General features: G+C 47.9%; 2 protein-coding genes across 4 annotated transcripts in view; one reads left to right on the forward strand and one right to left on the reverse strand.

The window, feature by feature from the left end:
- LOC134908966 (protein eva-1 homolog C-like) overlaps window positions 1-2,952 on the reverse strand; it is a 600,054-nt gene extending 597,102 nt beyond the window's left edge. For 2 of the 3 annotated variants that reach the window (XM_063915260.1, XM_063915259.1), the window contains exon 1: window positions 2,594-2,800. The gene's annotated coding sequence lies outside the window, so the exon portion shown is untranslated. The other variant, XM_063915258.1, reaches the window with a different exon arrangement.
- The window catches only part of MRPL19 (mitochondrial ribosomal protein L19), a 33,829-nt gene continuing 23,403 nt past the window's right edge, over window positions 2,905-13,330 (forward strand). Inside the window, exons 1-2 of the mRNA XM_063915264.1 lie at window positions 2,905-2,985; window positions 6,060-6,168. Of these exons, the coding sequence (XP_063771334.1) occupies window positions 2,937-2,985; window positions 6,060-6,168 (158 nt within the window). The 5' untranslated portion in view covers window positions 2,905-2,936. The remainder of the gene's footprint in view (window positions 2,986-6,059; window positions 6,169-13,330) is intronic.

Here is a 13,330-nt window from a genome sequence, read left to right on the forward strand (position 1 = left end):
ACAATACAGCTCTGTGTCAGTATACACAGCACAGTGCTATAATGTCAGGTATACAGTCCAGCTATGTGCCAGTATACAGAATAGCCATATAATATGCCCAGTATACTGTACAGCTCGATGCCAGTATACAACATAGCCCAATCATACCTAGTATACAATACAGCTCTGTGCCATTATACAGCACAGCCCAATCAGGCACATTGGTGGTCATTCCGAGTTGTTCGCTCGCAAGCTGCTTTTAGCAGCTTTGCACACGTTAAGCCGCCGCCTACTGGGAGTGAATCTTAGCTTATCAAAATTGCGAACGAAAGATTCGCAATATTGCGAAAAGACTTCTCTGTGCAGTTTCTGAGTAGCTCGAGACTTACTCTGCCAGTGCGATCAGTTCAGTGCTTGTCGTTCCTGGTTTGACGTCACAAACACACCCAGCGTTCGCCCAGACACTCCTCCGTTCCTCCAGCCACTCCCGCGTTTTTCCCAGAAACGGTAGCGTTTTTTCGCACACACCCATAAAACGGCCAGTTTCCGCCCAGAAACACCCACTTCCTGTCAATCACACTACGATCACCAGAACGATGAAAAAACCTCGTAATGCCGTGAGTAAAATACCTAACTGCATAGCAAATTTACTTGGCGCAGTCGCACTGCGGACATTGCGCATGCGCGACTAATCGCTCCGTTGCGAGAAAAAAAATAACGAGTGAACAACTTGGAATGACCCCCATTATACAGGACACAAGTTGCATATAAGGGGCATGTAGAGGAGTCTGATGGCATAAAAGGGGCATAAGGTGGGTCTGATGGCATTAAAGGGGCATGCACCAGATCTGATGGGTGTGGCCTTATCAATCAGACCCATTTTCTAGGCAGCTCCTTGTTTCCCCCGCCCAGCACTGAATAGATGCCATGCACATGCCCACAGCATCTATTCAGATATCACTCGCTGCTTTGCAGAGCAACAGGCGATCAAAGCCTTCCCCAACTGCCCCCCTCCCCAGTACACTGCGACGCACGGGTGGGACAGCAGGACAGTGTCTGAATAGCGGGACTGTCCCACTGGAATCGGAACAGTTGGGAGGTATGCATTAGTAATGGCACCAGGGATAACTCTGAACCTTGAAAAGGCATTCAGGCTTACCATTCCACCACCTCTTGCCATGCTTCCAACTAGACCTCGGCTGTGGTAGAGAAGATCTACAGTATGTAGGTAGACAGTCAATACGTCAACACCACCATGTGGTCCATATGCATTCGGTCTACAAGTTTTTTACATTATTAGATACAATGAAGGACAGTACTACCAATGCCGCAGACCAGTAAGCAATGCATAACAATATACAAAATGGCTGCTTTTATATCATTGAGAATTAGGCATTTCAAAAATGAAAATCACGTTTTAGAAAAGATGGAGAAAGAGGTTTTGTGCTAGACAGGGGACAGTCGTTACATACAATATACACATATAGAGCTACAGCACCGAGTCGGTACTAGCACTTACACAGAATGAGTGGTATAGTAAATATTGGAGCCAAAAAATAAAATTGGGAGCCAGCGAAAGATCTTATCCAACTGCGGAGCTACAAGGCTGGAGACCATACAGCCAGGTCATCCTGGACAGGGCTCCATAACCAACACCTTAGAACAGCTTCCTGCCCCCTGTGGACCCTGGGGAAGAAGTACTAAGCCCTGGAGAGAGATACAGTGGAAAGAGTTAAGGTACCAATCACCTGCTAACATTTTCCAAACACAGCGTGTAATGCCGGGCATATGCAGTCAGATAAAATGCCTGTCAGAACGATAGGCCCTTTCATCTGACCCTGCCGATATCTGGGACATACACTGAGATTTCACACATTGACCATCGATGATTCTTAATCATCAATGGTTTTTAGTCGATGTAGAATACTTTTGCCATCGATGGGGGAGAACCAGATGGTTTCCCTCCATTGATGGCATGACATAACCAAATTTTTTTCTATTTTTTAACTACATGCCCGACACCCGAAAAATCATGCTCCTGGGCCCGCTCAATACTAAAGTAGGGGGTGACCATCGATGGGAGAAACCATTGATGGTTCCCTTACAGATGGTTTCCCACCATCAAGGCTATCCATCAATGGTACCATCGATGGATAACCCACCAATGGCTATCCCTATCACACGTGATATCGGCGCTCCGCCCTCGGTCGGGAGGAGACAATTCCCCGTTCCTTCCGGTGTGGCGGGACAGAGGAATGTCCGCCGCGGTAGGGTATACACTGTCAACTGCAGCCGACCATACAATTTCAAATATCAATTCGGAGGGACATGCTAGACAATCCAGCATTACCGGTCAATCGATATTTTTGGATCGGTTGCCCGCATACACACTGCAATTATGTGGCGGATCCGCTGATATCGGGCAAATAGGCCAGATAATGGCAGCGTGTATGCCCAGCATTACATGGCAGTTAGGAGCTGATTGGCTGTTACTTTATCTCTTTTCAAGGCTTAGTACATCTCCCCCCTGCATGTAACACGTCACATAATGCTGCCCTAGTGCATTATACACACTAATATACATATAAACCACCAGTGTCCTTTACTGACTTACCAGCAGCTGCCTATAATATGCAGCAATGGGGGGGATTTTATACAATAATTAAAATGGTCAATTCAAAAAAATTAAAAAAATAAAATCGGGACATTTCCTATGTGTAAACCATTGAAATCTGGAGTCGGCAGGTGACAATTAGGACCAGTGCACGTTATACAGGGAGTGGGACATTGCCACAGGGAACTCTCGCGCGTCGCACACTGTACTCACTAATACCACAGCTTCGCGTCTGTCACTCTCCTGTCCGCAGCGGCTTCGCGTAGCATCAGCAGACACGAGTATTGCGCATGTCTGTTCGCTGCGTAGTACAGTACACTACTACATCGTGCCCGGAGCAGACATGGCGGCGGCCGGCGGGAGGTCACTGCTCCTAGCCCGGTACCGGACAGGTGAGGACACAGAGGAGGGGATATATAGGAGGAGGTGGGCGGTGTAAGGTGTCATGCTGCAGTGTAACCTGCCGGGTATATAGTGCGTGGTAGCAGGGAGAGTATATATCATATATCTATAGCTAAACACCCCCTTCCACACTATAAACTGGTCCCTATGCTGACTCCTTCATTCATTGTCCCTACTGGGTCTGGGACTCAGGGTCGACAGCACAAAGGTCGACACACCTTAGGTCGACGCCGATTGGTCGACACACCTTAGGTCGACATGGACAAAAGGTCGACAGGAACAAGGTCGACATGAGTTTTTTATGTTTTTTTGGTGTCGTTTTCTTCGTAGAGTGACCAGGAACCCCAATTAGTGCACCGCGTCCCCTCGCATGGCTCGCCATGCTTCGGGCATGGTGCCTTCGCTCCGCTACCGCTTCGCTCGGCACACTTTACCGTTCCAATCGTAGTCCACGTGGATCGTTTAGTATGAAAAGGTTCAAAAAAAGAAAAAAATCGTGAAAAAGTCATGTTGACCTTTTTCCTGTCGACCTTTTGTCCATGTCGACCTAAGGTGAGTCGACCTAAGGTGTGTCGACCTTTGTGCTGTCGACCTGGAGTCCGGATACCGTCCCTACTCTGACTCCCTTATTTATTGCACCACTATACTGTCACATTCTTTTATTGTTATTTGAACTCATTCTTTCACAGCCCCTACACTGGCTGCCACCATTCATTGTCCCCCTTTTCCTAGTTGTTGTCTCCTTCTCTTCCTCAGCTGAAGTATAATCCATGCACACCATTGGGTCAGTACCATCCATTAAGCAAATGATAATTTATAAGACAATTACAAAAAAAAATCTTTTCAGTGTAATAACTTGTAAATGACATGCAGTGTCGGACTGGAGCATGAAGGGCCCACCGGGGGTATGCAGTGGTAGGGGCCCATGATTAGAGGTGTGGACAGCCTCCAAAGGGGTTTGACTAACAATTATAGAGTACCTGGTCTGGACTCCTTGATAATTTATAAAGTAATTAATGCTAGTGCATGCATGATAATGTGCCAGATTAATGACAGCAATGTACTGTAGAGAATACATCATAGTCCTGTGCAGTATAAGGTAACATACGTGTAATATATAATTCAAGTGCACAGACCAGAACCTGATCCCTAGAGGAGGAGGGGCCCCCAGGCAGTGGGGCCTACCGGTGGTTTTCCCTGTACCCCTGTGGGTCAGTCCGAGCCTGATGACATGACGTAATTTTTACCCCCTTTGTTTTTTTTTATCCCCCTCTCTTCCACCCCACTGTGTGCTTTTCCTGTAATGTTTACCTCCACTGATTGCACACCCTGCCCTACATACAGGGTACATCATACCACTACACAAGTGTCAGTTTTCCCACATATGCACTGGGCCCTTGTATGGCTCACCTCCCACAGTGTAACCTTCGAAGTGCGCCCAACATGGCTGCCCCATCTGGTACACTTGTGGATGGGAAAATGATATGAAAAATACATGGACCTGGTGGTTTTGTTGGAACCCTACTCTGAACTTTAGGACTCTGAAATCACCCCCATTTTGTGTCATCTCTTCTAGGGGTAGACTATTCCACCCTGGGTAATCCTACGCTGTGCGCCCAAGATGGCTGCCGCACCTGGTACCTTGTGAGGGTGGAATACACAACCCTTGGAAGTTAGTACCCAAAATGCCTACAGTAATCATGGATTATGCTTCTGTGTGGCAGATGTATTAACCTGGAGAAGGCATAAGGAAGTGATAAACCAGTGATATGTGCAAGGTGATAAAGGCACCAGCCAATCAGATCCTAACTGTTAATTTACATATTGGAGCTGATTGGCTGGTGCCTTTATCACCTTGCATATATCACTGGTTTATCACTTCCTTATGCCTTCTCCAGGTTAATACATCTGCCCCTGTGTGTTTAAGGTTTTCTTTTATGTCTGTGTTGCTGATCTATTGCTATATTACTCAAATCCTCTGTATTATGTTCATTGTTTTTGATATCTGCAAAGTGCCTTGAGTCCTGTTGGAGAAAGAGCGCTATATAAATAAAATTATTATTATTCTTACGTACCTGTATGAGGAATGGCTTGTGCCTCACACCACCACACCTGTGGTGCCTCCCCCCCACCCCCAGTGACCCTGAATATATATTAGTAACCCACTGTAAGATTATAACCCCCCCTCTTCTGTTTATCTACTACAGGTCTTTAAAAAAGATTAAATAAATATTCTTACATTGTTTTTTCTTCACTTTTTGGGATTCTTCTTCCCACTGGCCTCTCTCTCCCATCTGCATCCATACCCCCCTTCCCAATGTCACATGCAGCGCGGCGCAGAGTTTCTGGTAACAACCCTCAGATGCTGAGCTAAGGCGGTGGGGCTACTCAACGTCTTTCCCTCCAGCTGTTGTGCAAATACTCATCCCAGCATGCCATGCCACCGTTTTGATATTAGGGAAAGCTAAAACTGTGGCAGGGCATTCTGGAAACTATAGTTCCACAACAGATGGAGGGCACCATGCTCCCTCTACTCTGTGGTCATGTGGCTCTCCAAGGCTGACCGCTACTAATTTTCCTGTTTTCTTTTTTCCAATAATTCTTCTGTCATTTTACTTCTAATCAAAAATGTTATTACCCCCAGTCTGTATGATACTCATTACATTACATATTACCAATTGTTTATAGTGAGGCTGATGCAATAACTGAATCCAAGCTTCCTATCTAAAGGGGGGTACTCACGGAGCGATCGCTGCGTAAAATATAAGCAATCTGACTAGATTGCTTAGATTTTAAGCAGCGATCACTCTGTGTGTACCCCTCATAGCGATGCGCAGCCTCGCGTATCGCTATCGCTGGTGCTAGATCTAGCAGGTTGCTCACTTCACCCGCTGGGCGCCCCCCCCCCCCCAGGTCGCTCAGCACACATCTCTCCCCACATCTGCCGGTAAGTACTGGCCTTTACACAGGCCGGAACCAGACCAATGTATCTCTCACGACCAGGACTCATTAATAGATTAACTGTTTATGTGTAAATAATCAATTTTACTCTCTTTAATCAAAGGATTTGTGACCCCTGCCAGACTCCTTACTGATGGCGAGCCCACAAAGTTCACACCACCCGTCAAGCCAATTATTGCACCAAAGACCGGCTCACAGGAATCTCAGAAAAGGTGACTCTGCTTTCTCTGTAGTGTTAATGAAACCCATCATAGTCTCATATATGTTTCTCTAACGTCCTAAGTGGATGCTGGGGATTCCGTAAGGACCATGGGGAATAGCGGCTCCGCAGGAGACTGGGCACAAAAGTAAAAGCTTTAGGACTACCTGGTGTGCACTGGCTCCTCCCCCTATGACCCTCCTCCAAGCCTCAGTTAGATTTTTGTGCCCGAACGAGAAGGGTGCACACTAGGTGGCTCTCCTGAGCTGCTTAGTGAAAAAGTTTAAGTATAGGTTTTTTTTTTTTCAGTGAGACCTGCTGGCAACAGGCTCACTGCACCGAGGGACTAAGGGGAGAAGAAGCGAACTCACCTGCGTGCAGAGTGGATTGGGCTTCTTAGGCTACTGGACATTAGCTCCAGAGGGACTATTACAGGCCCAGCCATGGATGGGTCCCAGAGCCGCGCCGCCGGCCCCCTTACAGAGCCAGAAGACTGAAGAGGTCCGGGAAATCGGCGGCAGAAGACGTCCTGTCTTCAATAAGGTAGCGCACAGCACCGCAGCTGTGCGCCATTGCTCTCAGCACACTTCACACTCCGGTCACTGAGGGTGCAGGGCGCTGGGGGGGGGGGCGCCCTGAGACGCAATAAAAACACCTTAGATGGCTAAAAATACATCACATATAGCTCCTGGGCTATATGGATGCATTTAACCCCTGCCAGTTTTTCCGTAAAAAAGCGGGAGAAAGGCTCCGCCCCCTTCTCGGCGGCCTATCTCCTCAGCACACAAGCGCCATTTTCCCTCACAGCTCCGTTGGAGGGAAGCTCCCTGACTCTCCCCTGCAGTCCTGCACTACAGAAACAGGGTAAAACAAGAGAGGGGGGGCACTAAATTTGGCAGATTAATAATACAGCAGCTATATAAGGGAAAAACACTTATATAAGGTTATCCCTGTATATATATATATATATATAGCGCTCTGGTGTGTGCTGGCAAACTCTCCCTCTGTCTCCCCAAAGGGCTAGTGGGGTCCTGTCCTCTATCAGAGCATTCCCTGTGTGTGTGCTGTGTGTCAGTACGTTGTGTCGACATGTATGAGGAGGAAAATGGTATGGAGGCGGAGCAATTGCCGGTAATAGTGATGTCACCCCCTAGGGAGTCGACACCTGACTGGATGGTCGTATGGAAGGAATTACGTGATAGTGTCAGCACTTTACAAAAGACTGTTGACGACATGAGACAGCCGGAAAAACAGTTAATACCTGTCCAGGCGTCTCAAACACCGTCAGGGGCTCTAAAGCGCCCGTTACCTCAGATGGTCGACACAGACCCAGACACGGACACTGACTCCAGTGTCGACGGTGAGGAAACAAACGTATTTTCCAGTAGGGCCACACGTTACATGATCACGGCAATGAAGGAGGTTTTGAACATTTCTGATACTACAAGTACACAAAAAAGGGTATTATGTGGGGTGTGAAAAAACTACCCGTAGTTTCTCTAACGTCCTAGTGGATGCTGGGGACTCCGTCAGGACCATGGGGAATAGCGGCTCCGCAGGAGACAGGGCACAAAAGCAAGCTTTTAGGATCACATGGTGTGTACTGGCTCCTCCCCCTATGACCCTCCTCCAAGCCTCAGTTAGGTTTTTGTGCCCGTCCGAGAAGGGTGCAATCTAGGTGGCTCTCTTAAAGAGTTGCTTAGAAAAAGTTTTTAGGTTCTTTATTTTCAGTGAGTCCTGCTGGCAACAGGCTCACTGCATCGAGGGACTTAGGGGAGAGAATTTCAACTCACCTGCGTGCAGGATGGATTGGATTCTTAGGCTACTGGACACCATTAGCTTCAGAGGGAGTCGGAACACAGGTCTCGCCCTGGGGTTCGTCCCGGAGCCGCGCCGCCGACCCCCTTGCAGATGCTGAAGATTGAAGAGGTCCGGAACCAGGCGGCAGAAGACTTTTCAGTCTTCCTCAGGTAGCGCACAGCACTGCAGCTGTGCGCCATTGTCTGTCAGCACACTTCCCACAGCGATCACGGAAGGTGCAGGGCGCGGGGGGGGGCGCCCTGGCAGCAATGTAGAATACCTGTATGGCGAAAAATACATCACATATAGCCCTTGAGGCTATATGGATGTATTTAACCCCTGCCAGACTTCACAATCTCCGGAGAAGAAGCCCGCCGAAAAGGGGGCGGGGCCTATTCTCCTCAGCACACAGCGCCATTTTCCCTCACAGAAAGGCTGAGGGGAAGGCTCCCAGGCTCTCCCCTGCACTGCACTACAGAAACAGGGTTAAAACAGAGAGGGGGGGCACTGATTTGGCGATATACATATATATTAAATGCTATATGGGAGGAACACTTATATAAGGGTTGTCCCTGTATAATTATAGCATTTTGGTGTGTGCTGGCAAACTCTCCCTCTGTCTCCCCAAAGGGCTAGTGGGTCCTGTCCTCTATCAGAGCATTCCCTATGTGTGTGCTGTATGTCGGTACGTGTGTGTCGACATGTATGAGGAAAATGTTGGTGAGGAGGCGGAGCAAATTGCCTGTAATGGTGATGTCACTCTCTAGGGAGTCGACACCGGAATGGATGGCTTACTTATGGAATTACGTGATAATGTCAACACGCTGCAAGTGGGTTGACGACATGAGACGGCCGGCGAACAAATTAGTACCGGTCCAGGCGTCTCAGACACCGTCAGGGGCTTGTAAAAACGCCCATTTACCTCAGTCGGTCGACATAGACCCAGACACGGACACTGATTTCAGTGTCGACGGTGAAGAAACAAACGTATTTTCCTTTAGGGCCACACGTTAAGGGCAATGAAGGAGGTGTTACATATTTCTGATACTCCAAGTACCACAAAGAAGGGTATTATGTGTGAGGTGAAAAAACTACCTGTAGTTTTTCCTGAATCAGATAAATTAAATGAAGTGTGTGATGATGCGTGGGTTTCCCCCGATAGAAAATTATTGGCGGTATACCCTTTCCCGCCAGAAGTTAAGGCGCATTGGGAAACACCCCTCAGGGTGGATAAGGCGCTCACATGCTTATCAGAAAAATATCCTAAAAAGTATACACACACATGCTGGTGTTATACTGTGACCAGCGATCGCCTCAGCCTGGATGTGCAGAGCTGAGGTGGCTTGGTCGGATTCCCTGACTAAAAATATTGATACCCTTGACAGGGACAGTATTTTATTGACTATAGAGCATTTAAAGGATGCATTTCTATATATACGAGATGCGCAGAGGGATATTTGCACTCTGGCATCAAGAGTAAATGCGATGTCCATATCTGCAAGAAGATGTTTATGGACACGACAGTGGTCAGGGGATGCAGATTCCAAACGGCACAAAGATGTATTGCCGTATAAAAGGGGAGGAGTTATTTGGGGTCGGTCCATGGGACCTGGTGGCCACGGCAACTGCTGGAAGATCCACCGTGTTTTACCCTAAGTCACATCTCTGCAGAAAAAGACACCGTCTTTTCAGCCTCAGTCTTTTCGTCCCTATAAGATATCTGCCCAGGGATAGAGGAAAGGGAAGAAGACTGCAGCAGGCAGCCCATTCCCAGTAACAGAAGCCCTCCACCGCTTCTACTAAGTTCTCAGCATGACGCTGGGACCGTACAGGACCCCTGGATCCTACAAGTAGTATCAAAGGGGCACAGATTGGAATGTCGAGGCGTTTCCCCCCTCGCAGGTTCCTGTAGTCTGCTGTACCAATGTCCCCCTCCGACAGGGAGGCAGTATTGAAAACAATTCACAAGCTGTATTCCCAGCAGGTGATAATAAAATTACCCCTCCTACAACAAGGAAAGGGGTATTGTTCCACACTATAGGGTGGTACTGAAGCCAGAAGGCTAGGTGAGACCGATTCTAAATCTGAAAAATTTGAACACTTACAAGGGTTCAAATCCAGATGGAGTCACTCAGAGCAGTGATAGCGAACTGGGAACAAGGGGACTATATGGTGTCCCGGGACATCAGGGATGCTTACCTCCATGTCCCAAAATTTGCTTTTCTCACCAAGGGTACCTCAGGTTCGTGGTACAGAACTGTCACTATCAGTTTCAGACGATGCCGTTGGAGTGTCCAAGGCACCCCGGGTCTTTACCAAGGTAATGACCGAAATGAGGATTCGTCTTCAAAGAAAATGGACGACCTCCTGATAAGAACAAGGTCCAGAGAACAGTTGGAGGTCGGAGTAGCACTATCTCAAGTAGTTCTACGACAGCACGGGTGGATTCTAAATATTCCAAAACCGCAGTTGTTCCGACGACACGTCTGCTGGTCCTAGGGATGATTCTGGACACAGTCCAGGAAAAGGGTGTTTCTCCCAGAGGAGAAAGCCAGGGAGTTATCCGAGCTAATCGGGATTCTCCTAAAACCAGGAAAAGTGTCAGTGCATCATTGCACAAGAGTCCTGGTAAAAAAAAAATGGTGGCTTATTACGAAGCGCTTCCATTCGGCAGATTTCACGCAAGAACTCTTCAGTGGGATCTGCTGGACAAATGGTCCGGATCGCATCTTCAGATGCATCAGCGGATAACCCTATATCCAAGGACAAGGGTGTCTCTCCTGTGGTGATTACAGAGTGCTCATCTTCTAGAGGGCCGCAGATTCGGCATTCAGGATTGGATGCTGGTAACCACGGAGGCCAGCCTGAGAGGCTGGGGAGCAGTCACACAGGGAAAAAATTTCCAGGGAGTGTGATCAAGTCTGGAGAATTCTCTCCACATAAATATACTGGAGCTAAGAGCAAATTTGTAATGCTATAAGCTTAGCAAGGCCTCTGCTTCAAGGTCAGCCGGTATTGATCCAGTGGGATAACATCACGGCAGTCGCCCACGTAAACAGATAGGGCGGCACAAGAAGCAGGAGGGCAGTGGTCAAAACTGCAAGGATTTTTCGCTAGACGGAAAATCATGTGATAGCACTGTCAGCAGTGTTCATTCCGGGAGTGGACGACTGGGAAGCAGACTTCCTCAGCAGGCACGACCTCCACCCGGGAGAGTGGGAACTTCATCGGGAAGTTTTCCGCATGATTGTGAACCGTTGGGAAAGACCAAAGGTGGAAATGATGGCGTCCCGCCCGAACAAAAAACGGGACAGGTATTGCGCCAGGTCACGAGACCTTCAGGCGATAGCTGTGGACGTCCTGGTAACACCGTGGGTGTAACAGTCGGTGTATGTGTTCCCTCTTCTGCTTCTCATAACCAAGGTATTGAGAATTATAAGACGTAGAGGAGTAAGAACTATACTCGTGGCTCCGGATTGGCCAAGAGGGACTTGGTACCCGAACTTCAAGAGATGCTCACAGAGGACTAATGGCCTCGGGAGCTAAGATGGGATTTGCTTTCAGCAAGAACCATGTCTGTTCCAAGAGGAACCGTGGCATCTGCCTCTAAGAAAGGACCTGCTCCAGCAGGGACCTTGTCTGTTCCAAGACTTACCGCGACTGCGTTTGACGGCATGGCGGTTGAACGCCGGATCCTAAGGGAAAAGGCATTCCGGAAGAGGTCATACCTACCCTGGTCAAAGCCAGGAAGGAGGTGACCGCACAACGTTATCACCACATGTGGTGAAAATATGTTGCGTGGGTGAGGCCAGGAAGGCCCCACGAAAAAATTTCAACTAGGTCGATTTCTGCACTTCCTGAAAACAGGAGTGTCTATGAGCCTCAAATTGGGGTCCATTAAGGTTCAAGTTTCGGCCCTGTAGATTTTCTTCCAGAAAAAATTGGCTTCAATTCCTGAAGTCCAGACGTTTGTCAAGGGAGTATTGCATATACAGCCCCTTGTGTGCCTCCAGTGGCACCGTGGGATCTCAACGTAGTGTTGGGATTCCTCAAATCATATTGGTTTGAACCGATCAAATCTGTGGATTTGAAATATCTCACATGGAAAGGGACCATGTTGTGGCCCTGGCCTCGGCCAGGCGATTGTCAGAATTGGGGGCTTTGTCTTAAAAAAAGCTCTCATTTGTTTTTCCATTCGGACAGGGCAGAACTGCGGACTCGTCCCCAGTTTCTTCCTAAGGTGGTGTCAGCGTTTCGCCTGAAACAACATATTGTGGTGCCTGCGGCTACCAGGGACTTGGAGGACTCCAAGTTGCTAGACGTTGTCGGGGCCCTAAAAATATATATATATATATATATATATATATATATATATATATATATATATATATATATATATATATATATATATATATATATATATATATTTCCAGGACGGCTGGAGTCAGAAAGTCTGACTTGCTGTTTATATTGTATGCACCCCAAAAGATGGGTGCTCCTGCTTCTAAGCAGACTATTGCTCGTTGGATTTGTAGTACAATTCAGCTTGCACAGTCTGTGGCAGGCCTGCCACAGCCAAAATCTGTCAATGCCCATTCCACAAGGAAGGTGGGCTCATCTTGGGCGGATGCCCGAGGGGGTCTCGGCTTTAAAATTTTGCCGAGCAGCTACGTGGTCAGGGGGGAACACGTTTGTAAAATTCTACAAATTTGATACCCTGGCTGAGGAGGACCTGGAGTTCTCTCATTCGGTGCTGCAGAGTCACCCGCACTCTCCCGCCCGTTTGGGAGCTTTGGTATAATCCCCATGGTCCTGACGGAGTCCCCAGCATCCACTAGGACGTTAGAGAAAATAAGATTTTACTTACCGATAAATCTATTTCTCGTAGTCCGTAGTGGATGCTGGGCGCCCATCCCAAGTGCGGATTGTCTGCATTACTTGTACATAGTTATTGTTACAAAAATCGGGTTATTATTGTTGTGAGCCATCTTTTTTAGAGGCTACTTCATTGTTATCATACTGTTAACTGGGTTCAGATCACAAGTTGTACGGTGTGATTGGTGTGGCTGGTTTGGGTCTTACCCGGGATTCAAGATCCTTCCTTATTGTGTACGCTCGTCCGGGCACAGTACCTAACTGAGGCTTGGAGCAGGGTCATAGGGGGAGGAGCCAGTACACACCATGTGATCCTAAAAGCTTGCTTTTGTGCCCTGTCTCCTGCGGAGCCGCTATTCCCCATGGTCCTGACGGAGTCCCCAGCATCCACTACGGACTACGAGAAATAGATTTATCGGTAAGTAAAATCTTATTTTTTCCTGAATCAGATGAATTAAATGAGGTGTGTGATGAAGCGTGGGTTTCCCCCGATAAAAAAC

This window comes from Pseudophryne corroboree, chromosome 4 (genome assembly GCF_028390025.1).
Source record: "Pseudophryne corroboree isolate aPseCor3 chromosome 4, aPseCor3.hap2, whole genome shotgun sequence".
Classification (NCBI taxonomy): domain Eukaryota; kingdom Metazoa; phylum Chordata; class Amphibia; order Anura; family Myobatrachidae; genus Pseudophryne; species Pseudophryne corroboree.